The 25,674-nt window shown below is 47.6% G+C and overlaps 1 protein-coding gene across 1 annotated transcript in view; it reads left to right on the forward strand.

Annotated features, from left to right (window-relative positions):
- The window catches only part of TOX2 (TOX high mobility group box family member 2), a 140,108-nt gene extending 119,428 nt beyond the window's left edge, over nt 1–20,680 (forward strand). Inside the window, exons 5-9 of the mRNA XM_034067013.1 lie at nt 655–882; nt 9,898–9,978; nt 11,174–11,581; nt 13,623–13,753; nt 19,538–20,680. Coding sequence (XP_033922904.1) covers nt 655–882; nt 9,898–9,978; nt 11,174–11,581; nt 13,623–13,753; nt 19,538–19,574 — 885 coding nt within the window. The 3' untranslated portion in view covers nt 19,575–20,680. The remainder of the gene's footprint in view (nt 1–654; nt 883–9,897; nt 9,979–11,173; nt 11,582–13,622; nt 13,754–19,537) is intronic.
- Nucleotides 20,681–25,674: the final 4,994 nt, after the last annotated feature.

Consider the following 25,674-nt stretch of genomic DNA (forward strand, 5'->3'; position numbering starts at 1 on the left):
TGCAAAGTGTTTAATACATAAGAGTAAAATAGGGGTACAAACCTGTTAACAAGGTGAAATGGGTTTCTGATGGCCCCAGTGTGATGGCTGATGTGGTGCTGGCTCTCACAGCCCTCCTGCCTAGGGAGAGGGGATGCTGAGGCAGTGGCACATGCAAAGGTGGGGGTAGCCAGAAGCAGCTTGCAAAGGGGGATTATTGGGCTGGAAATCAGAAACCAATTCTGGAAAAACTCATGGACTGCTAAAGGGATCTGGCTGGGAAGCAAGATGTTTAGAGAGGACCCTGAGGAGGATCAAGGAGTGAGTGAGTTTGTGCTGCTAGGGAGGAGGAGGGTGAAGGGGGTGACTGAAGATGAATGTGGAAACCCCCAGATTTGGAGCAAGGAGCACTGGAGCAGCAAGGGGCAAGCCCAAGCTGTGAACGGGGCTGGGAGGAGGCACCCAACCTGCCTCAGGGACCCAGCAGCGGTTTGTGTAATGATCCTATGGGCTCTTGGGAGCCAAAGAGACACCCAGGGCTGGTGCCCTCCTCATTACACTGGGAGCCTTTCTCTGCCCAGTCTCTTTCTCATCCCCTTTGCTAAGAAGCTGTAGCAGGGACTCACACCTGACTGCTCCAAGATGACTGCTAAGGTTCATCTCTCGGTTTTGCAGGTTACTGGGGAGAAAAGACCATCAACAGACCTGGGCAAAAAGCCCAAAAGCCAAAAGAAGAAGAAAAAGAAGGACCCCAACGAGCCCCAGAAGCCTGTGTCAGCCTATGCCCTGTTTTTCAGAGACACACAAGCAGCCATCAAAGGGCAAAACCCCAATGCCACCTTCGGAGATGTATCAAAAATCGTTGCGTCGATGTGGGACAGTCTGGGAGAAGAACAAAAACAAGTGAGTTCATCTTTCTTGTTTTCCTTTCAGCTGTTGCAGTGTGGGTTTCCCTGGTGCAGAGCCTCCGAGTCCCCCCAGCACATTAGGAGAGTGCCCCTTTTGAGAAAAAATCTCTGCTCTTACATAGAGAAGAGCTTTTATGACAACTGATGATTCTTGAGAAGGTCGCACTTTGCAGACTCTCAGTGGCCCTGCCCTGACATGGGCTTTCTACAGCTCCAGGTAGGAGATGGGTTTGCATTTACTTCTTTACTTACAAGGAGTGATGGCAGACCGGCTGAAAACTAATTCTCTACATCACTGGTCTCAAATCTAATGTTAAGGCTTTAAAAGCTTAGGAAGGAGATGCCTGAAGTGACCCTGCAGAGGAAACCCTCCTGCCCCAAAGCTGTCAACCACTTTCAGTCTGCCTCGCACAGAGGCTTCTAGGTCCTGCTTTCACTGTTTTGCTGGTGCTGAGTGAGTTACAAAAGCCTGTAATTGCATGTTGCCTGTTGAGAAAACCCCAGGAACAGTTTCCATCACAAGGATGTCTTCATCATGCAGAGAGATGTCTGGCACTGCAGGTGGTGTGTGTGACCCCAAACTGATGCTCCCCCTTAAGATTTGAGTCCTGGCAGCCAACACTGGCTCCACCTCCTCTTGGATGTCCATGGCCAGTGATTGAAGCAGCCACATTTAAGGAGGGAGCAGATGGGAGGAAAAGTCATTTAAATGGAAGTCATGCTAGGGAATAGCCTTGCTTTCTGCCCTGCACCAAGTCAGGAATAGAATCATGGAATTGTTTGGGTTGGAAAGGACCTTAAAGCTCATCCAGTTTCAACCCCCTGCCATGGGCAGGAATAGTTTCCACTAGGGCAGGTTGCTCCAAGCCCCATAATAGGAATCAAGGCAAGCCATCTTCTGGGATGGAAGCCCTTTGTTGACCCATTTGGGTTCTCCATATTGTGCAAAGTGTTACTTTGATGTTTTCATGATCATAGAATCATAGAATGGTTAGGGTTGGAAAGGACCTTACGATCATCTAGTTCCAACCTCCTCTGATCCTCCATTTTCTACTCTTTGGATGGATCACTGGGGTGTTGTGCAGGAATTTCTCAGGCTGAAGAAGGAAGGAGTATCCTTTCCTTTGCCTGGGGAGCTGGAGGGCTGGTGCTGGGTTTGGGCCATTAGTGTAAGGTGTGGGAGGTTCAGGAGCATGTAAAAGCTTCCACATCACCTCTTTCTCCTGCGTTCATCCCTCCCAACATCTCTGTCTGATTCTCCCTTACTCCATCTGGTTACAAATACCTCTGTAGACTGGGGACTGAGCTCGGCTGCAAATGTGGTTTATATAATAGAAGGGCTGGTGTGACCTGACTCCGTGCAGTGCAAATGCTCTTAATTAACAGCAGGGATTAAACCAGCCCGTTTATCTTCCCTGCTAACTCTCCCTTCTTCTCCTTTATGAGATAGCAGCAGCCTCTTTACACAGGCTTTCTAAGTGGCTCCATTTCTCCTTCTGTAATTGATTTAATTAAGTCATTTGTTCCTTGTCTGAATGCTTAAATATTAACTTCCTGGCTTTGTCTCCAGCTCTATACTTCTCTCCCACGACAGCTACCTCCCTGCCCGGGACTCCGGCTGCAGGCAGCTATTTATCTTGGGCTTCAGGACTGTATTGCTGTTTTGTGCAATGTGGCACGTTCACTCTTGAAGTGTTTGGCTGGAAGAGAGTTTATTTAGTCCTCGTTTGCTTTCCTCTGCCAGCATCCCCAGTCAGGTTTTCTTAGAGCCATAAGGGAGTGCAATGGAAAGGAGAAAAGGAAAAGGAAAGAGAAAAAAGTAGTAACAAAATGTCTTAAAGGCAGCTCTGCTTTAGAACCAGGCTGAGAGAGCTGGGCTGGGGCAGCCTGGACAAGAGAAGGCTCCTGAAGGGGAGACCTGAGAGCAGCTCCAGTGCCTAAAGGGGCTGCAGGAAACCTGGAGAGGGGCTTGGGACAAGGGCCTGTAGGGACAGGCCAAGGGGAATGGCTTGAACCTGCCAGAACAGGGGAGACTGAGATGAGCTCTTAGGTAGAAGCTCTTCCCTGGGAGGGTGCTGAGGTGCTGGCACAGGGTGCCCAGAGAAGCTGTGGCTGCCCCATCCCTGGCAGTGTTCAAGGCCAGGTTGGACACAGGGGCTTGGAGCAAGCTGCTCCAGTGGAAGGTGTCCCTGCCCGTGGCAGGGGTTGGAGCTGGGTGAGCTAAAGCTTAAAAGGTCCCTTCCAGCACAAACCAGTCTGGGATTCTGTGAATACTCATGCTTAGGCTGTCCTGCAGATCCCTTCTCCCAAGGACTACAGGACATGATGCACGCTTTCACAATGAAAGCAAGCAGCCCATGCCAAGTGCTCTCTTGGCACACCTCGGGAGGGGACAGTGACCAAGCAGGACAGACACATCTCTGCTAAAATTCTGCTGGGACTTAGGGGTCCAGACTGCCCCATGGCTGCACCAGGCTGTGATTGGGCCCATCACTGGACAGGAGCATTGTGCTCTGGGGAGGAGTGGAAAGGTGGAAAAGAGAAGTGTTTCACCATCTGTGCTGCTCCTGGCTCTATTGACACAGTGGTTTTGAGTATCTTCATATCCTCACTGCAGAAAGCAGTGCAGAAGGAAAGCCAAGGAAAAGCCAGCACAGTGATGACAAAGTAGACAACCAAGAGCCAAATATGGATGTTCTTGATCAATTATGACCAAGTTTATTAAAGAAAGCTTCCCTTCTACATGGCATTAGAATAGTGGGTGGATTTGAGGCTGTAGGATCTGATTTGGGGCTGTGCTGTGGTCCTATACTTAAATCTCTCAAAACCCCCAAGATCTTCAGGGTGGTCCTGGGGCATCACATCTCCAGAGGGCTGATGTGCAGACCTCAGCCCCATCATGCAGTTATTAAGCAGTCATTTACATCACTGTAGTTCCAGCTTCAGACGAGGTTTTGTAAACTTTATTTTTCACCTCCCAAAGGGCACAGTGTTTCCCCAGTCCTGGGTGTGTTTTGATTCCAGCCTTGGAGAAAAGGTGGCAGAACAGGCAGGGAGCAACCAGGAAGAGGGTTCAGAGCAATAAACCCAACCTCAGGCAGGGCACTGTGGACTTGTGATCCCCCACCAAACATCACCATCCCCATAGATGCTACACGGAGCATTCAGCAGGCAGAAAGGAGAGGTAGCTCAGGCCAGCACGTGGAGGGTTAATCCTCTGCCATTGTGCTGCTAATGATTATATGTGCTGTAATATCAAAGCTGTAGCTATTTATTTGCCATTGAGCAGGTGCTGCTGCTCCCACAAAGCAAATTTGCTTTCTCTTCCTGATGAAACAAGCAAAATAAAGGTTGCTCACGTCCCATTTCAGATAGGTTTTTTCCCTGTGCAAAGACAAACAGAGAGCGGGAACCAGAATGCGTATTATGCAAGAAACCAAATAATCGAGGAGCATCTTTGATTTTGCTGCTGCTGTCACAGACATGTATTTCAGAGAGGCTTCTCCCCCCCCCCTTCCTTTTGTTCTTACTGGTTTATCATTTGTGCCTTTGTCATTTTGTTCCTTCTTCTTCTTCTCTTCTCAGCCTCTTCACAATGAATCTTCATTTTCCCTCTGACACACTTGTATCTAAATTTCCTTATTTCCTGCCTTTTTTTATTTATATCTGTTGCCTGGTGATTTGATCATGCTGTGGAATACAGGATTAGCAATCTCCGTGTCCTTGGGTACTGCTCAAGGACACCTGTTCTGCAAAGAGCCGTTTTCTTCCCCATTTTAACCCCTTCCAGTGTGGCCGCGCATGCAGAACAGCAGTAAATAACAATACCTTTATATATCCCCAGCGCTGCATTAGCAGGACGTTGTAATCTTCATTCTTCAACAGCTGGCATGGCCCTTTCTAAGAAGCTTACATGGGAAGCTGAAGAATGTGACTGGGGTAGGGGGGTGAATATGAATATGTACTCTTTGAACTTTGCAAATAGTTTAGCAGCTGTTCCTGTAGAGATAACTTAGGCTTTGGTGGAGAGTGAGATGCTAATGGAGCCGTTAGCATCAAACGGGGGACCTGTTGTAGTGATCTGCCTGCAGTTCCAGGTCTCTGCTCCAAGCTCACAGAATCCTCGATGTTGTTTTTCCTCAAGAGCAGATCCAGCCCAGCCTTTACAGTGTTACCCAGTGAGAGCTGCTTGATTTGATAGAAATTAGAAGCATTTGAGCACTAGATTGGAGCAAACTCTGCTAATTGCAGCCTCAAGCTGTGCCAAGGGAGGTTTAGATGGAGATGAGGAGCAATTGCTTCCCCGAAGGGTGCTCAGGCATTGGAACAGGCTGCCCAAGGCAGGGCTGGAGTCACCATCCCTGCAAGTGCTCACACACCATGTAGAGGAGGGCCTCAATGCCATGGGTTAGTGGTGGCCTTGCAGTGCTGGGCAACAGTGGGACCTGATGATCTTAAAGGTCTTTTCCAATCTGCCTGATTCTGATTTCTGTGATTCTGATTCTCTGGATAGGCTTCTTACCTGGCATGGACATAGTGCTCCCAGCCTGGTCACCAGCCCTGCCAACAGCCATCTCTGCTCAGGAGCAGGGGACACCCAGTCTTCTGTCAAGGGCATCTCATGTGGGAGATAAGCCTGTAAACTCCCTGGAGCATATTAAGTCACCAATGGGATTTTCTTTTCTCTGCTATATTCTGTCTTTCCTTCTCTGAGCACCTTCACGTTGTCCACCGTATTTTGGGGGAAGAGAATGTTGGCTTGGAGCCTGGTGGTGGTGGAGCACAGGGAACACTGCCAAGCTGATAGTTGTAGGTGTCTCTGGAACCTGCTTTTCATTAGGAAAGTCCAGTAATAGATTGGTTGGTGTTTCCCTAGATTCTAGAAACTCAGAGCAGAAGCATCAAGAAATTCCTGAGCAATCTTGATGAGTGAAGCTTGATCTAACCCAGGGCTTCCCGTCCTCAGTGAGGAGAAGTCCTACAAAACCAAGATTTACAATTAAGTTGACAAGGTTGGGGACTCACTGAGAGCACAAAGGTACCAGAGATGAGTCCTTGCTCATGATAGCCCTGCAGGACCAGTTCAGTAATGCTAAATAACTCCATGGCAGATGCACCAATCCCAAGCAACGTTTCAAGACAGGTCTGGTGGAGATCAGGATAATGATAGGGAATATGTGAAGGGTCATAATTGCTCTTAAAAGCAGCTCCAAGAGTGTGACTTCTGGTCCTGGAGATCAAGATCGGAACTGTGGGAGATGAAGGTTGTGTGCTTTTCACTGGAGGTTAGCGGTTGGATTTGTCACCCTCCTCCTATGTTTCATTTGGAGTCTTCTGTGAGTTGTCCTGGGAACACACTGGAGTGATGGATGACTTACACCCAGGTGTCACCATGAAGTCAAGGCACAGGAATCTTTCAGGATGCTTTAATCAAATGGTACTTGATCATGGGTTTATCCTTTCATTCTCCAAAGGACTGCTTCACAACATTGTGTCTCTACCAGGGTAAGGGAGGAGCTGTCCTGAAACCCTGCAGATAGTTCCCATAGCCAGGGCCTTTCATGTAGGTGTCCTCAGGGATGTTAGATGCTCAACAGCCCCCATGCCATAGCTGGGAGAGCCTGGGAGAACTGGAACACCACTTAACCAGCCACCTCATGATGGGCATCATTGACAGTTACCTTCCATGTCCAAGACTGTTGACCTCAGGACTTACCAGTCAAGACTGTAGGTATTAGTTTGAAGAAGTGCCATGTTTTAAATGTAGCTTGGGTTAGTTGGTTTTAATAGGGGGAGGAACAGAGTAAGCCTTCTCAAGAAGGGAGGAGGAAGGTTAGAGAGGAGGGTGCAAGGAGGTGAGGAAGAGCTGGGAAGGAATAAGGATGACATGGTTGTGTGAGCTATGTGCACTTCCAATAGCTGTGTGGAGGCTGTCTGCAAAGAGAAGGGTGGTGTAGCAGACAGCACTGTGCAGGAAGGGAGTACTTTTAGTCAGCATATGAATAAGCCCTAAGTTAAGGTGATCCCAAGAGCTGTCTTGCAGGAAAGTGTATAACAGTTATAAGAAAAACCCTCCAGATTGACAAGCAGAATGCAATCCAAATTTACACATGGGAGGGGGAGAAAAAGGGGAAACTAGTCATGGAATCATAGAAAGGAGGGCAAGGAGAGACTTAAGAGGTCAACCAGACCATACTGCTGCCCGAAGTCAGGATCATCTCTACTTAAGCCATTCTTGGTGGATGTGTGCCTAATCTGTTCTTAAATTCTCAGTGGTGGAGATTACACATCTCCCCAGGCAATCTCTTCCCATGCTTAATTATCCTCACTGTTAGGAACACTTCTCTCTTGCTTAGCCAACATTCCCCTTGTTCCAATTTAAGCCCATTGCCTCTTTTCCTACCTGAGACAGACGTAGAGCATCGTTCAGTGCCTCCTTTGCTGCATCACGTTTGGAGGCTGTGGCTCCTCCTGGTCTCCTCTCCTATCGAAATAGAGTCCTTCAACTCCCCCTGGAGACCTTTACTGCACTTTTCATCTCTCCTGATGGTCTATCTCCTTTTTGAAACAAAACGCCCCAAACTCCATCTAGGATTGCAGGAGGGACCTTGTCATTTGGGCTCTGTGGAAGCCTTGATTTTCTGGGGGAGAGTTTCATCATTCCCAGGCTTGGGAAGCAGAGTTTCTGCTAAAGCCGGATTCTGAGGTTACGGCTAACAGCTCTGGCTGCCATTCAGTGCCTGCACGACACGGAGCCACTCGTGGGCGTCAGCAGGGTTTGGAATAATTGTCTTCTCTAATTAACTGGTTATCAAACAAGAACATTTCATTACAGTACAATTACTGGCTGCTTTGCTGAGACACAGAGGTGTCAGCGGTACGATCCCAACATATGCTTCTTACAGCTCTGATTTTTTGTTTTCATAAGCACTAAACCATTTTTGCTTCTCTCCCCCCCTTCCCCAACCCACCCACTCGCTTAATGACTAATGAATCCTCCTGCTAATGAATAAGGAAAATAAATCAGTGGGCACGGCAGGTTAGAAAGAAAAACATGCAAAATGTTTTGAGGATCCTTAAATCTGATAAATTACTTTGAAATTAAAATCCCTGGGAGAAAATGGGAGTTAATTAGAAAGTAACATGGTTTTGTCAATGTTTAAATTAAAATTTTAAAGGTTATAAATACTGCACTAGAGCTGCCTTTACACAGAGGATTCCTGAGAAGTTTTGTTGGATCTGCTCATCCCACATCAGAGCAGTCTTTTCCCAGCTGCAGGCTGAGGTTTAGCTGCTCAGGGTCCTCCATGGACACTGTGTGGGTACAGAAAGCCCCCAGTGCAGGGCTGGGCTGCAGGAATCTCAGCAGGAGAACCTTAGGGATGTTTTCATACCATGAGGGTGCTGAGGCGCTGGCACAGGGTGCTCAGAGAAGCTGTGGTTGCCCCATCCCTGATAGTGTTCAAGGCCAGGTTGGACACAGGGGCTTGGAGCAAGGTGCTCCAGTGGAAGGTGTCCCTGCCCGTGGCTGGGGTTGGAGCTGGATGAGCTTTAAGGTACCTTCCAATACAAACCAGGCTGAGTCTATGTTCACAAACCAGATAATCCACCAGGAGCCATCCATAGCTGGAGAGAGCATCACAAGAGCATCACAGGAAACACCGCTGGGTATCACCCTCTTAACGTTCTCTGTCACCCTGATCATGGCCAGGGCTGGAGCAGGGACTGGCCCAAGGGCAGAAGGCTCCTGCTGGGAGCAATCCCCCTCTCCCTTCAGGAGGACACAGGATTCAGCTGCCCCTTCCCAGTCCTGCTTCATCAGACACCACCCAGCAGCGTGTTCCAGACACAAGAGGCACAGTACCCGCTTGCTGAATGGAGAAGACAAGGACAGATGAGGAGTGGGGAAAGAAAAGGGCGTAACAGAAAAAAGCAGGTGATGGGGATGCAGATAGGCACAGAATTTATTGGTTACTCATTCATCTGCATTGAGGTTAAGGAAGTTTCATTTACCTGCCCTCTCATTGTCCATAAATTTCAGGGTTTTTCTCCAGCCAAATCTTCCTAACAATTGATTCTGTCTCTGTGTAGCTGTGAATGCTTTGATTTCTCACTGCCCCAGATTTAGACAAAAAAGCAAAAATGCTTTTGGTGTTTTCTGTTACAGAGGGAAAAGTATGTTTTCAGTATATCAGCACCCAGCTATGCCCTGAGACACAGGAATTCATATTTCACAGTTGTGCAGGCATCAGGTACCATGTTAAAAGCATCTCTTAGCAGCAGGGCTGGGGGACACCCCACATTGCTGTGTCACAGCAGGTGCTGCGATGAGCTATGGACACAAGTGAGGTGGGGAATGTAGAGAAAGGGAACAGCTTTCATTAGGGGAAGTGGTACAGTGTGAAGAAATAGTTGCTTTTCACAGGCAAACTCTTCTTCAGGCTGACATTTTGAAATGTAATTTTGTTCTGAACGGAGCAAATATACTTCCTATGTAGGAAAAAGCCAAAGACAAACTTAGGCAAATACTCTGTTTCAGAAAATAACCATCTGAGACCTCCAGTGTGTCAAATCAAAATGTTTCATTGTGGGAGTCTCTCCGATTTTGCAATGAAAATAAGGTTTTCAACCCATTTTTAATAGGGTTTATCTGTATTGATTTTAAACTTCAGGGAGCAGTTTATAAACAGTTTTTAAACTGCTAAATTCAAGTCACCAGATAATCTGCTTCTGGGAGCTCCTTGCTGGGTTCTCACAAGCAGTAATTTTAGCAAAGAGGTTTTCATAGAATCATGGTTTGGTTTGGGTTGGAAGGGACCTTAAAGCTATTTATTTGCTTTATTTGCTTGGTTTGGGACAAATTCCTCCCCAGCAGAAAGTTGTTTTCCATGCACATGTGCATGCAGGAATGGCCTCAGCAGAGCGGGATCCCACTGAACAGGCAGGATCCAGCAGCATTTTATTCTACTTTATTCATTATTAATTCTTACCCATCATTTGCTCCTTTCAGGCATACAAGAGGAAAACAGAAGCCGCCAAGAAGGAGTACCTGAAAGCACTGGCAGCATATCGGGCCAGCCTCGTCTCCAAGGTACAGCCAGCTTCCTGAGGAGCTAAAGAAATGCTCTCAGTGTGGCTAGGGTGGGTGCCAGGCTGCTTTCTGCCTTTAGCACCCTGAAATGAGACCCTGGTTTGGGTTGTCTTCATCAGCAGGTGCCAGCAATGGGGTGTCCCTGCTGCCTGTCCCCACCACCCACTGTACTCTCAGGATGGGAGTGCAGGGAACAAACGAGCGATGAAAAGGCAGGAGGATGAGGCTCATAGTGGGTGACACCAAAGGACTGGCCCAGGTGAAGGTGACACACCAGTCCTGGGCAGCATCAAGGTGCCAGCAGCCTGCCTGCTCCCTGGTCCAGGCTTTAGAACCCTGGGTCCTGCTTCTCCTACACATGCTCAGTCAAGTGCAGGGGTTTAGGAAGTAAGACCCATAACTGCAGGTTGATGAGCATGTGAGCATGTGTGTGTTTAACACACTGCTGTTAAACCCAGAGAGCCTATTTTGGTACCTAACAATGAATGTTCAGGGGGGTTCAGGTGCCTACAGGAACTCCTGGTGCTGCAAGGCTGCATCTGGAGCAGTGATGATGGACTAAGGGCCTGCCCATCCCAATGCTTCAAAGGTGGGCATCATCCCAGGGGACTACACACTGTGCCCTCCTCTGTGCCTTCAGAGAGTGGACATGGGCATTTGCTGCCTGTGAATTTGGGATGGCTCCTGCAGAGCTCATAGGCTTGCTGGCTCAGGCAGATATGCTGCCCTTGGGTTGTGAGCATGTCTATCAGGTGCTTTTCCTTTCAAAGCTTTTCTTTGGTACCATTACCATACTCTCAGTATTTAATCATCCTAGTTAGCTGCCATGGGAAAGAATGTGATGTCCCAAATCAACCATCACCTACAGGATCCATGTGATTGTGGTAGTGGGCTGGGAAGGCTCAAAGCCCTGTACAGACACAAGTACCATTAGTGGTCTTCACTTGTGAAGAAAACAGCAGCAAGGACACAAAAGTGGAATGGAAAGGACTGAGGGTTTAAAAGCTCTTCTTTGTCCCTTTGGAAATCTCTGAGAATCTTGGAAGGATGAATGGATGGATGTGTGGATGGATGGATGGATGCATGCATGCATGGATGGATGCATGGATGCATGGATGGAGGAATGCATGCCCATGACACATAACAATGTTTCCTCCCTTCCTACCTCATCACCCTCTGTTCTGCTTTCCCACAGAGCTCTGCTGACCAGGGGGAGACGAAAAGTGCCCAGAGCAATCCACCTTCCAAAATGATCCCCCCCAAGCAGCCCATGTATCCGATGCCCCCGCAGGCTTCCTCACCCTACCCTGGCCTGGGTTCATTCCTGTCCCCATCGGACCTGCAGAACTACCGTGGCCACCCGCACCCCGGCCTCTCCCGGCCCCTAACCTCCAAGCCCATGCTGCCCAGCATCAGTGCCTCCCCACCGCCCTCCTTCCAGATCAGCCCCCCGCTCCACCAGCAGCTCTCCTTGCACCACCCGCAGAGCTCCCTCCTCAGCCAGCCCCTCAGCATGCAGCAGGTCCCCCAGCAGCCCCTCCTGTCCCCCCCCATGGCACTACAGGTACAGCCCCCCATGAACGCCTCACCTCCCGGGCAGCAGGTAGGTGCTCAGAACCACACCATTTCCCTCTTCCCATTGGATCTGGTGGTTCCTGGATGGTTTGGGGATGTTGGGTGTTGATGTCGTCCCCAAAGAGTCTTCTGGCTTCATCAGCTTGCAAATCTCACCAACTGGGGTGATGTTTTCAAGAGTGCTGAGCTGGGACGATGAGCACCCCTACAAATGGGGCAGATTTGCTCAACCAGAGCACTAGAGTCATAGAATTCAATCAGTGAAGGCTCCTTCTGTAGGGAAAGCTGCTGGAACTGGGAATATCCCAGACCAAATCTCTTTGTGCACATGGTCCCCCAGCGCCCTGTCTTGGGGAGTTTCACTGGTGGTAATCTGGAGCTGTGGGTTGGATAGTCAGTGAGAAACCCCTCTCATGATAATGCTGAGAGGAGCTCTGCTCTTATCCCATGTCTGAAAGACCATGGGATAATAGCAGGGATCCAGGGGGGTTGCCAGGAGGAGGACAAAAGGGATAGAGGGAATGTCACAAACAAATATAACATCATTATTTCCAGAAACTGCCTGGCAATAGGAGAAACTCACTTTGGGGGCAGAGAGCTGAGAGCATGTGATGTGTGCTTGCATGTATGCTTATACATGCAGTAGCAAAGCAGATCCTACAGACTGATGCTGTGAACATGTCAGACCTCCTCAGCCATGCCCTGCTCAGCCCTGGGACCAGCCTGCAGGGTCCAACCTCTTCTCTTTAAACTGCTGTTAAGAAAATGCACCTGGAGAGAGAACTGGCCATAGCAAAACGCCTTCTCTATACCTTATAGAGAACTTGCCAGTATTCAAAGGAAAAGGTGAATAGCTTCCAGAGTTTTTCCACATAAAACATGACCTGGACAAACTACTCACAGTGGAGGACATATGCTCTGAATTCACAGCTGCTACCATTTACTTGATGATACTTTAAACTGCAGTATTCACCCAGCTGGCTGCACAATCTGTGTTTCACATGCTTGCTAGCTATGTATCACAAAATTCATATAGTTCTTTAGCAATGAGCAAAGCTTTCTTTCCTATAATGTGGCCTATTCAGTTTGGGGCTAACTTTGAGAAAAGAGACATTGTCAATTTAGGGACAGTGGAAGAAAACCAAAGGAGAGCAGAGATGTGGAAGCACAGTCATATCTGACCATAATAAAAAGCACATGAGGGAAGGTCAGAGCCTTAATCAGATTTAAATCCCAGCCTGCTCAGAGCACTCCAAGTAACCTCCAGCACAGCGACTGGGCTTTAGCTGTACATAAGCAAAGGTGGTTTCTCTTATTCAGTGATAGCCTATGTCCAGGATTCACATAATCACTGTAATTGGGGTGTTGTGGCTCAAGGCAGCAGTTTGTGAAGCTTCTTTCTGTGTAAATTTGTGAGTAAAACTAAAAAGCAAAAAAGAAAATACCCCACACTGCCTAAATTTGGATATTTTGGAGAAAATCATGTTCTTGATCAAGTAACTACCATGACTCTTGTTTATACACATTGCCTAATGTTACCTAGTTAAGCCAACCCCCAAAACCAGAGAAGCTGATCAGCTTTCAGCTAGAACAGCCCCACAGCATATTTGTTCATTTGTTGGCAGTGACAGCTGATGGAGAGAGCTGCTGCTGTGGATGTTCCTTACCGTGTTACTGTACATTATGATGGGCTGACGTATTACTGCAAAGGGAACTGCACTTGAAGTGGAAACCAGTTCTGCTGGCCAGGCTGCTGATGCAAAGGCTGTCATGGGCTGCGTGTCACCCACAGCCATTCACCAGCCCCGAGGAGGGAGGTGCTGAGAAACAAGAGGAGGAAAGAGGGATGCAAACCAGATGTTGCTGTGTTGACACCTGCATGCAACAACTCATGTTCTGCAAGGTCCCACCACGGTGGTGTCGGGTCCTGGCCTTGGCCCTGCTGCTGCCCCTGCGGCTGTGCAGTGTGGAGGCAACACATGTAAATGATTTCATGTGATAGGAAGAGATCTGCTGCTTCTCCTGCTGTCTGAGCTGCTGTAACCATCCCTTTCCTTTCCACCCTGCAGGACTTCTCACATATTTCATCTGAGTTTCAAAATAGTGTTGGACCCCGTTCACCTGGTGCATCAAACCCTCCCGGGAGCACTGAGTGGGACAACGACTACCCCAGCAGAGAGTGTGGGATTAACCACTGCAGGCCAGTACACAGAATGGCACATTGCTGATGCACTTTCTGTTATGTGAACTGGAACACTGTACAACACTGAATCTGCCCTAAAATGTACAAAGTGTACAGCAAGCTGGTAGGCTAATCATGGTCAGTGAAGTTTAAGGTTTCCTCTTCTCTATAGGCTCACTGAAGTGATGCTATGGAAGCAGGTAGCTTAAAAATCATGGAGAAATTCTTCACTGGGCATGAAGAGGTTTCCTTTTTTGTGTGTTTCCATCCTGTTAGCAACAGAGTTGGACAATTTCCTTCTAGAGCAGGACAGGGAGGCCCAGGCTTCCAAGCAGAATCACTGGAGGTTTGAAGGTGGCCATGTCTATCAGTAATGTTCCCAGAGTGATTGCTCCTATCACTGCAGCCACAGCTTCCCATAGCTATGTCTAACCCTTACCAGTTCCCCATGACAGTGCACAAAGCCTCATCCTCCCAAGAGCCACACGATGCTCTAGCCCCCTGCACCTCGCACAAAAAGGCCACAGAATCTGCACAGATTCTCCCCCTTATGCCCTACAAGCTCTGGCATGAATGTGTCAGCATGAAGGTCCCTTCAGTGCTCCTTCAATTCTTCAGTAAATAAAAACATCAGGATAGACTCAAAGCTGGGGAATGGAGAGGGTGTGAGAGCCATCCCCAGTCTCTGCCTAATCCACTGCTCTTGTCTCAGCAGTACTGGTTTGGAAACTGCTATTGTGCTCTGTAACACAGGCACGTGGTTTGCTGGGAGAGCAGGTAGGGAAGGAAGCTCAGTAGCTTCTGAGTATTGTTTGATTGCTTCAAGTCCTGGAACACGGTGCTTTCAGTGGAGATAATAGCAAGCTCCCAGGCTTTTCAGAGCACAGCTCCCACCGGTGCCAGCAGCGCACTCACAATCGCTGGGCTGGGCACAGACTGTACAGACATTTATTTCTTTCAGGGAAATAAATAACTTGCTGAGCCATTAGGATGTCGCTGCCATCTGCCTGCCCGAGGGGGCTCAGCTACGTCTGCGCTCCCAGAGCCTGCCTGGATTTTCTGTAGATAACCCAAAAAAAGGAACCTGTTTGGGACGTGATGATAAAAGTCACTTTAGATGCTGTGGGCAGGTTGTTAAAGATGCTTGGAAGGTCATGGCACACGTCCCTGCTCATTGCAGGGGGTTGGACTACATGACCTTTGAAGGTTCCTTCCGACCCAAACTATTCCATGGTTCTATTCTATGATCCCAGTTTCCAGAGGTGCTGAGCAGAGGCAGCTCCCACAGAAACTATTCTCCCCAGTAATAAGCATCACTTCTTAGGGGATCAGCTGGGAAAAAACTTGATTCCCTCTGCAAATCCCACTGCCTGGGCCCCATGCAGTAAACTCAGGGTACTCCAGAGATGGGTGAAACTCTCCTGTAGTAGCCAGGATGAAGGTTTGTGTTGCTAAAACAAGGTGGGTGCCATGTGGCTGGAGTACCACATTGTGAGCCGAGGGCCCATGCAATTCATGATCAAAGCTCATGCATTTCATGCCTTTGTCACAGCAGAACTATTGAATTTCATGGGCTTATCGCAGCTTCCTGGAAAAAAAAATCATTCTAAACCCAGACAGATTATGTAGAGACTTCCAGATAATTATTAAAGTAGATTATAGCAATGAACTCAGATGGATATAGATCAGTACTGCAGAGTGCTTAGCGCACCAAAAACTGTCATTGTCTCTGTTAAGGAAGGAGCCATCTCCTGTGATGAGAGACACAGGAGCTGCTGCCAGGCCAGCTCCCAAAGCAGCCCTGTTCTCATTCTGTTGCAAAGCCTGGTGCACCAGCAGTGCCACCATCTCCTGCTCCTGGTGTCCTGGTGTTTGCTGCCCAAGTGCTTGCTCACAGCATCCACACACCTCTGTAGGACTGCAGCCCTGGGGTGCCTCAAGGTTAGACTCATGTCAGGAAAAGAGATCATCAAATCCCAGCCTAGTTTGTGTTGGAAGGAACCTTAAAGCTCATCCAGTCCCAACCCCTGCCACGGGCAGGGACACCTTCCACTAGAGCAGCTTGCTCCAAGCCCCTGTGTCCAACCTGGCCTTGAACACTGCCAGGGATGGGGCAGCCACAGCTTCTCTGGGTACCCTGTGCCAGCGCCTCAGCACCCTCACAGGGAAGAGCTTCTGCCTAAGAGCTCATCTCAGTCTCCTCTCTGGCAGGTTAAAGCCATCAGATGATCTGGTTCTCACCATCTTCCTGGCTGCTTTCTCCCATGTACTGTGCACTGATTTCCAAGTGATATTCGGTGTTCCCGTTGGGCTCCTCGGCAGCACCTTAGTATGAGCCAGGCAATGCAGGGTGAGCTGTGTGCCTGAACAGCCACAGCCATCAGCAGCACTTAGGCAAAGCAGTGATAAAGGGAAGGGAGATCTTGTTGGGTTTGATTCATCAATGCAGTTTGAGGTATAATCGGGAAGTCTCTGGATCATGTAATTGCCCATTTCAACCTCAAAACTGCATTCAGCTTAATTGCAATTAAAGCAGTGCTCTGAGGAGAAGAATCAGCAACTGTCTGCAAAGAAAAAGGGTTATTTTCTGTTGTGATGTGACTCAGCTGTAGAGTCCCTGTGCGGGAGGATGATAGCAGACTCCCCAGCACACAGTCCTGCCGTGCTCTCTCAGTTAGGATTTTTGTTTCATGTCTCACCTTGATATTTCTTTAGCTTCCAACACGTGTTGGCACTGAGTTACGTGGGGTAAAACCTTCCAGTCCCACATTTTCTCTGGTGTTTGCCATCCAGACAACACCTGAAAAGCTGGAGTTGTCTTTCTCCATCTAACAAGGGAACTGCTGTAGGGATTTTTCTGCCAATCTATCAGTGCTAGTTAAAATGCCATTAAATGACACTTCTTCCATTATGCCTCTGAAATCCTAGGATCCTGCAAGCAGGCACGCCTTAACTCATAAATCAGCCATGTTAGAGAGAGAGTTTTAAATGTTTTTTAGCTCATGCTCTCCCCATTTTTAATGATTTTGTGCTTATTGACTTCCATCCAATTTTCCTAGCTCTTTCTGGGCTTAAGCCCAAGCCGTCCTAGATTGCTAGCAAAGACCCGGGCAGCATTTCTCAGTTCCTGCTTAGTATATGACTACCACTTCCCACAAGCAGCTGCAGCATAGAGTCTTATTGCTTTTTGCATCATATCACAAACTGCTTCTGTAGTTCCTTGTCTCCCTCACCTGACAGCCTTGTTCTCACACTTGCTCTTTCCCAGGCACCTACTGAATCCCAGTGACTTCCTCCATGGGAACCCACCTGCATCAAGGGTGCAGCTTGGTTTACAGTCACTTGTAAATCTTTCTTAATTCCACAAGGCACCTCGTTACTTTTTTCTGCCCTGTTTCGTGATTATGGTTCTTTCCATACCAAACTTCAGGGTTTCATTTAGATTTGTCTCCTAGAATTGAAGCATTTTGGTGATAACACTAAACTGGATTAATCTGTATCCTTCCTCTCATTTGCAAGGTGTCGTTCCTTTTCTGCCCTCTTCCCACTCTCCTTTGGGCTAAAAGATGGGAAAGTATCAGTTACATCATGTCCAGACAAACAAGACCATGCACAGCCCCTTCAGCCTCGCTAATTCCTGCTGACAATGAAGTGATCCTCTCCAACTGGGGGCATTTTCTAAATCAGAACCTAAATGAGCAAACACTGTAGAAAGGCAAAGATAAACCGTCAGCAATGCACTTCGTTTGGATTCAATTATTTATGATAAGACTTTGTAATGAACTGGGAAATGTTCTATAGCCTATTTTGTAAAATTAATGAAGTTTTAGTGCTGGAATTCCTCACTGCTGCTCAATGGCATTAAATCTTTGCTGAGTGCAGTACGGGAGACTCTGCATTTTAAATGCAGATTATAAAATGTGGAGATTAGCAAAATGCAGACTCTTCTGCTCTCTATCAGAAGGCAGCTCTATCAACAACAGCGTTACCTTCCTGCCTGATATTCCCCTATTATTCCACCCATAAACAAACTCACACAGGAATCTCCCAAAGCTTTATGATGTTCTTCACCACACCAAGATGTTTATGGAGCCAATGGTGTTTCCATCAGGTCTGTGTAGATGATAAAACCCATTAAAATCACTGGATTTCAGAGCAAAACCTCTATAGGATATCAGACGGGGGGAGGAACTTCAGCCACTACTCTCCCTACTATATCCTGAATAAAAGAGCATCTGGTCTCCCCTGTGAGACCCTGCTGATGGTAAGTTAAACACACCAGCCAGCCCCCATGGAGGGCTGAAGCACGGGGTACTATAGGCAGGAAGGGAGAGGTGATACCTCTCTGTAAAGCCAAGGGTTGTCTCAGTGCTGTAAGCTGGCTTCCCCCTCAGCACACACATAGAGCTCTTCAAATCATCAAAATAATTGCTTCAAAAACATGATCAATTCAAGATCAGATGGCCAGGGATATGCAGAGCACACAGCCTGGCTGCTGTCTCACCAGCCCTCCTCTGTAGCTTCCTGTGTGTAAGGCAGCACCAAGTCTTGCTTGGGTCCCTTGTACCTCTTGCTGGCTTCATCAGGCCCATAGGAAAGACCAGCTACTCCTGCTGTCTCAAAGGTATTTCTTCCCCTTACTTCCTGATTATTAACTTTCCTATTCTGGGAGAGGAGGAGAGAGGCATCGAGCAGATGGTGTCTCCTATTGCCATGCTCTTCAGCCATGAAACTCATGTTTCACCTGCCTGGACATCCACAAGCATTTTCAGGCATAAGGCTCTCAATTGTATTTTTGAGATCCCTTACACTTTTATCCAAAAACAAGTGTCTGTTTTCAAAATCCCCATGGCTTAGAATAAGGACAGTGTGTCATTAAGAAGGGGGCTGGTGGCCAAGGGGCTGATACCACGCACAGTGCTCCACGGCATGATGGTGGAGATGGTATCAGCATCACATCAGAGTGCTCTGTAGGGAAATCCAGGCTTGGCCCTCCCCTGCAGCCCCAGCAAGAGCAAAAATTAAACTACAGGAAGGAATCTATGTCTTAGCCCTTACTGTTGAAATTCAGGAAGAACTAAAACTGCTTGAGGCTCATATTCCTGCCTTTGGACAAGGGCCTGTAGGGACAGGCCAAAGGGAATGGCTTTAACCTGCCAGAACAGGGGAGACTGAGATGAGCTCTTAGGCAGAAGCTCTTCCCTGTGAGGGTGCTGAGGCGCTGGCACAGGGTGCCCAGAGAAGCTGTGGCTGCCCCATCCCTGGCAGTGTTCAAGGCCAGGTTGGACACAGGGGCTTGGAGCAAGCTGCTCCAGTGGAAGGTGTCCCTGCCTGTGGCAGGGGTTGGAGCTGGGTGAGCTTTAAGCTCCCTTCCAACACAAACCATTCCATGAAATTTCAAGAGTAAGTTAATCCCAACCCAAAGGCAGGATGCTCTGGGAGGCGAAACTTGTGGTGTCACGGAGCACCCTCCTGGAGCATCTCTTCACACCAAGGGAAGGCTGCTCATGGGACAGTGAGTGCTGACCAGACTGTCGCCTCTGCACCTGAACTCTGGCTAGGCTGCAGAATAAAGGCTTTAAACTTAATATATGGTCTTGGGACTGGATGAGCTTTAAGGTCCCTTCCAAACCAGTCTGGGATTCTGTGATTCAAGTGGCTTCTGCTTGGTCCGTCCCTTGGTGCAGACCACTTTGTGTATGGTATCGTGGAGTGCCATGAAACACTAATCTCAGCTTCCCTGGGTGACTTCCCAGCTGTTTCCCTGCACATCTCACCTTTTCCCTCTGGTTTCTCTTACAGCATGCTGCCAAGGGACAAGGCACTCTACCTCACCTAAAACTCAACATCCCTTTCGAGGCGGCTCAGACGAAGGACACTTGAGAGGGTCTATCCTACAGACTACCTGGAGTGGCATTGAGCAAGTCGTACGGACCAGAGAGCTCCCACTGCACCTCGTTGCTGGCTTCATTCCCAGGCTCTAAGAGCAGTTTTCTTCTCTTTCTTACTTTTGAACTCTAAACTCTACTTTCTGTGGAAGCCCAGAACCTCATAAATCATGGAGAACAAAAAAGAAAAAATAATTTAAAAAAAATAAAATAAATAGACATAAAACCAACACAAAAAAAATAAGCTAAGGACACCCTTTTTCTGCTTGCCATCAGCTTAGCTACAGACTATTTTCCTAGTGAACTGCTTTTAGACGCAGCATAGGCCCAGGTGTGGTGTCCTGCAGCATTAGGCCAGCTCAGTAGGAGGATGCACACTTTTGACTTGCTAACAGCACTAAACTTTGTGCAAGAAAATGTGAAGTTTGTGTGAATATTGTACATGCAAAGGCCTTGGATGTCTGGCAAAATAAAAAATACAAAAATTAAATAAAAACTATTGCTAGGTAGGTGGGGCAGAGAGGAGAAGGCAAAATAAGAGAGAGATGTGAAAAAGATCATGAAAATATAATTTGTTGGATAGTTGTAAGTAGTTTACTAAGTGTTTTAGAGCTGTGCTAAAGACATCTTTAAGATTTTTTTGTGAAAAGAATTAGTAGTTTCCTTTCTAGTAAAAGCATTTTATATTAATTGTAGCACATTTTTTTAGTTATACATAGAAGGGAGATGTGTATAAAAGAAAAAACCAACAAAAAAAAGGCCTGCCAAACTTGTTTCTATTATTTGTACAGCAAGAAATGGACAATTTATATCCATGTCGTATGGCATTATTCTATTTTTTTCTGCCATCTGTCCATCTATTTAAAAATTGCTGACAATGATTTTTGTCTATTTATGAAGGATTAGAGCATAATCGCAGTTTCTCATCAGGTGCATTTTGGGGTTGTTTTTTTTTACTTTTTATTTTGTTGGATGGTGCTGCCTTCGCAGCGCTGACACATTCAGTTCACAAGGCTTCTCTCACCTTTCTTTATAATAAAACGTATGAAAAGTAGAACTGGACCAGTCTCTCCTTATTTTGGAAATGTCCCTGCCATGTCCTTGCCCTCCTTAGCTTCCCCATCCCTCACTCCTTTCCCATCACATTCCCACTTGCTTTCTCTTTCTCCCCCTTTGCTCTGGGCCAATACTACTTAACAAAATATTCCGGGCAACATGGTCTAGTTGAAAATGTTCCTGCTCATTGCAAGGGTTGGACTAGGTGAGCTTTGAGCTTTCCACCCCAAACCATTCTATGATTCTGTGATCTGTGACCACTCCCAGCATTGAAAGCTGTCACTGAGCAGTGGCAGATAAACAAGCTTTCTTCCTTCTTTTTCTTGCAAAAAAATGCCAACTTTGCACTCAGCAGTGGGTACTTTCCTTTCTTAAGCCATAACTTGGTGCCTTCTGCATTTCCTGACTGATGCGGTTGAACCCCAGCTGGCCATTAATTACCAGGCAGCTGATGCTAAGAACAGTTTAATAATTGAAATAAAATATTATGGCAATAATAATCATAGAATCATAGAATAATTAGGGTTGGAAAGGACCTTAAGATCATCTAGTTCCAGCCCCCAGGGATGCTTCACCCTGGACTGTGTTGCCCAAGGCTCTGTCCATCCCAGCCTTGAACACTACCAGGGATGGAGCATTTGCCACTTCTTTGGGCAACCTGTTCCTGTGCCTCACCACCCTCACAGTAAAGAAGTTCGTCCTTATAATAACGATAATAACAATAATAATGTAATTGTAATGAAAAAGGAGCCAACAAAAAGAAAGGAATAAAAGCCAACAGACACAAGTGCTGCACAATGCAACTGCTCACCACACACTGAGTGATGCCAAGTCTGTCCCTGAGCAGTGATCAGAGGCTACCCACCAACTCCCCCCAGTCTCTATACTGGGCATGACATGCTGTGGTATGGAATACCCCTTTGGCTAATTTGGATCAGGTGTCATGCATCTGCTTCCTCCCAGCTTCTTGTGCCCCTCTTCACCTGCAGAGCATGAGATTGCATTGATCAAAGTGCTACTGAGCAACAGCTAAGAACATGGGTGTGTTACCAGCGTTACTCTCAGACTGAATTCAAATCACAGCACTGCAACAGCTACTGGGAAGAGAATTAACTCTTTCCCAGCCAAAAGCAGGACACTTACAAACCTATCCCGTGCCCCAGTCCTATCAACTCTCTGCCTTTCAGCAAATCCTTGAGTAGACAGGAAATACCCTCACAGAGATAAGGGTCACCAAGCTACCTGGTTCATGTTGACAGATGCCCACAAGAGCCCCATTTCCCACTTTTCCTAGGAAGCATGAATGAGGAAGCCATGAAAAGGATGGAAAATTCAAATGGCATAAGGAAGGAACTGACATTTCCATCCTTCCACAGCACGTATGGAAAATGCAAATGGCATAAAAAATTACCCGATGTGAAATCTCACACTGTGGGCCAACTGCCAGGAGGAAACCTGTTCATTAATGTACCATTTTAAGCCCATTTGTAGATGCAGCTTGTCCGTAGGAGTCTCACCACATTGTGTCACTCGCACACAAGTTACTGTCATTTAGATACGGACCAATTTCTTCTGGTCTGCATTTAAATGGAAATGTGGAGCTTGGGCATGGCTGTTTCTCATGCAGTTTGGAGCATTGAGTCTCATTTAGGTCCATATGTCATAGCTAAGAACCTATTTTTCTGCACTGCTACTCACCTATGATGAAAGTGGCCTTAACGTTTATGTTTTGGAGTGACTTGAAATAACTTTTTTAAGCCTTCAGAACACTGCAGTAAACCAGGAAGAAGGTCTTCAGAGTTAAGGGGTTTTTTTGATGAGGAGAATGGTAATTTTCGTCTCTTAATGGTATTACATATGCTACAAAAGCTTGCTGTCATGCTCTGTGCCTATTGCAGTAAGTGCCCATTAGAACACCAACCAGGGCAATGAACGTGCAGCAGGAGTTGTCCTGCTGTGTCATCTGGTTACTACTTGCTGCAACACCATTCCATGTATCCCGCTGGCACATCAAACAAAGCCCACCCCAAAATCCCACCCAGAACCTGCCTGCTTTGGATGGTGCAATGAGGGAGAGCTTTGGAGATGAAGGGGTGGGTTTGGGCCACGCAATCCTTAGAAGACCACCTTTGGTGCTGGGAGAGGTGGTGATAACGGCACCATGGCAAAGGACTGCAAATAGCTGAAGCTACAGGACCCTGTAGAAATCCAGCAGGTCACAAGCTCCTTCTGCAATCAGCCTGACATAAAATCCATGTTCTCTGTTTCTGGGGCCATCACAGGGTTATTGCGAGGTGATTGAGTGGCAGGCCTCTCTGCTGAGACCATTTCCTTTCTCGGCATGAGAGGGAGATGTGAAATCAAGATGCAACTCTGCAAACCAACTTTCATTACAGCAGTTAGTTGCACTTTCAACCCCAAGCTTCCTGCTCTCTGCAGGTATAAACAGAACAAGTGCCTGTTCCTGGTCCCATTGACCATGGTGGCTCTGCTATAAGCACAAGAGCTGTGGAGATGGGCAAGTGAGAAATGCTGCTGGACGAGGTGTAAATGTGAAACTCTTCCTCACTGGTGGTCAGCTTAAGGTCATGAAAATCCCTTTTTATCTTTGTAATCTTGAGCCATTTGAAAATACAACATGGAGCACAATAACAGTTGCTGAGGAGCAGCATGAGCAATGACACAGCAGCACAGTGGGGCTGGCTTGTGGTGAGCAGATAATTGCTCTGCAATATCAGAGCCAGGAGGTTTCTTCTAAATACTTAATTATTAAAATAGAGGGGGAAATAGGACATTAAGATGAAAACCTACCTTGAGTTATCACAGCAAGGAGATAGGGCTTACTCCAGGGAGAGTTTCGGAAATGTTAATGTATTTTTGTGTATGTAGCAGGTGTCCTCGAGACTCTGAACTCATGGGGATGAGGTTTCCAGCCCTGGGAGGAGATCTGGAAGTGTTGCATTACTCCAAGCCCCTGTGCTTTATCTTTTCTGAAGGAAGGTGCCCATCCACGATGCCCAACAGCATCATCTCCGTGTCACTGTCACAGTGGTTTTGAAGCTGTTTAAAAGCCTCCACTGAGAAGGTCTCCTCTGTTGGTAGGGCTGCAGTGCAGGGAGCCATTGAAAGGTGACCTGGCCAATTCAGGATTAACTGTGCAAAGCAATAACCACACTTGCTGTGGAGCAGCCATGTGGAGCACAGCAACCCATCTCCAGCCACATGCATGCAGGAGTCATCCCAGGGATGCAAGGCAGTTGGCTGTTATAGAGCCCAGGGCATTAATAACAAATTGTGAGACTTTCCAGACCACTTTAATCCTTACTAATCTCTAAATTTGCATGATGGCAGCTGTGCTTAAATGGTATTCCAGCTGTTGGCTAATTGTTGTGGGCCTGGAATTCGTCCAGGGAAGCCACTGGGAGCCGAGCCTTCCATCCACCATCACAGCAGGCTCACAAAACACATCCAATTTCCACTAACAGGCTCAGCCCCAGTAAGGGTGAGCATCAAGGGGCAATGGGCCAGTGATGGTGAAATGGGTGGGTAAGCGTCTCCTTGGTCTGTACCTGGGCTGTTATCAACATCAGTAGAAAATGTGGTAGCTGGGTCTCAGGAAGCCCCCTGAGAGGGTTAGCTCATCCTAAACCCTGCCTGTGTGCTCACCTCCCTTTAAAACCCTTTAAATTCCAGGCAGATAACCTAAATGTCTCTCTCTACAAAACAAATCCCCTGTCTTTGAACACAGGGAAGAAGTTATTGCTTCCCTTGTTGCGGTAATGTTTTCCATATTTGATGAGGATTTTGGCTTCCCCTTCACCTGCCTGAGCAGTTGCAATTGCAGAGGTCTTGTTCCCAAGCTACGATGCTCCCACTGTTGGTCAATGAGCATCATGCTCAATTGAAATGCTTCAAAAGAGCTTTGAGACAGGGGCTGGCAAGGCCCAGGCAGAGGTTGGGGTAATGATGGAGAGGGAATCAATAGGCACAGGCAGAGAGAGACTTGGATAATTAACTTTGGTTTATGAAGACATAATTATCAGCACTATAGGATGTAATGGGGAGTTTAACAGATCTCATCAGAGGGATCTTGATGGTGTTAACCCTCCAAGAGCAGGGATTCAGCCCTCTGGACTAGCTCATGCAGTCCCAGGGGTGGGATAGGGTGCAATGCCTGGCTCACACAGGAACAGGGATACCCAGCAGCATCCCACAACATCCCACGTGTCCAGGGTGTGCAGAAAGGGCCTGGATTTAACCAGTGGTTTCACCTTAGGAACCACACTGTGCTGCACCCGCGTCACAGGACTGTGGACTGCCAACGCTGCAGGAACACTGGGAGGACAGTTTGTTGCATATGTGTTATTATTATTAAGATGAGACTGGAAAGGAAAACTGTCCTGGCCAGCAATATGGAGAACTTTACAGGAGAAGGATCAAAGGAAAGGATTTTATTTGACAAATTCCAGGTCAAACAACTGCAGCACATGCCACAGGCAGAAGTCTTGTGCCAGCCCCAGTGAGGTCCTGGTACTCCACTGAGGGCAGCTTTGCACCTTTAAAGGTCACACAGGAGCTGTGGCTGCTTTGTGGGGCCAGTGTTGAGAGCAGGTGAGAACAGTCCTCAGTGTGCTCCTGCTGGAAGCAGAGTGGTCGAAGGCAGAGTAAGCCAAAGAATCAGAATGGTTTGGTTTGTATTGGAAGGGACCTCAAAGCTCATCCAGCTCCAATCCCTGCCACAGGCAGGGACACCTTCCACTGGAGCAGCTTGCTCCAAGCCCCTGTGTCCAACCTGGCCTTGAACACTGCCAGGGATGGGGCAGCCACAGCTTCTCTGGGCACCCTGTGCCAGCGCCTCAGCACCCTCACAGGGAAGAGCTTCTGCCTAAGAGCTCATCTCAGTCTCCCCTGTTCTGGCAGGTTAAAGCCATTCCCCTTGGCCTGTCCCTACAGGCCCTTGTCCCAAGCCCCTCTCCAGCTTTCCTGCAGCCCCTT

This window comes from Melopsittacus undulatus, chromosome 10, assembly GCF_012275295.1.
Source record: "Melopsittacus undulatus isolate bMelUnd1 chromosome 10, bMelUnd1.mat.Z, whole genome shotgun sequence".
NCBI lineage: Eukaryota > Metazoa > Chordata > Aves > Psittaciformes > Psittaculidae > Melopsittacus > Melopsittacus undulatus.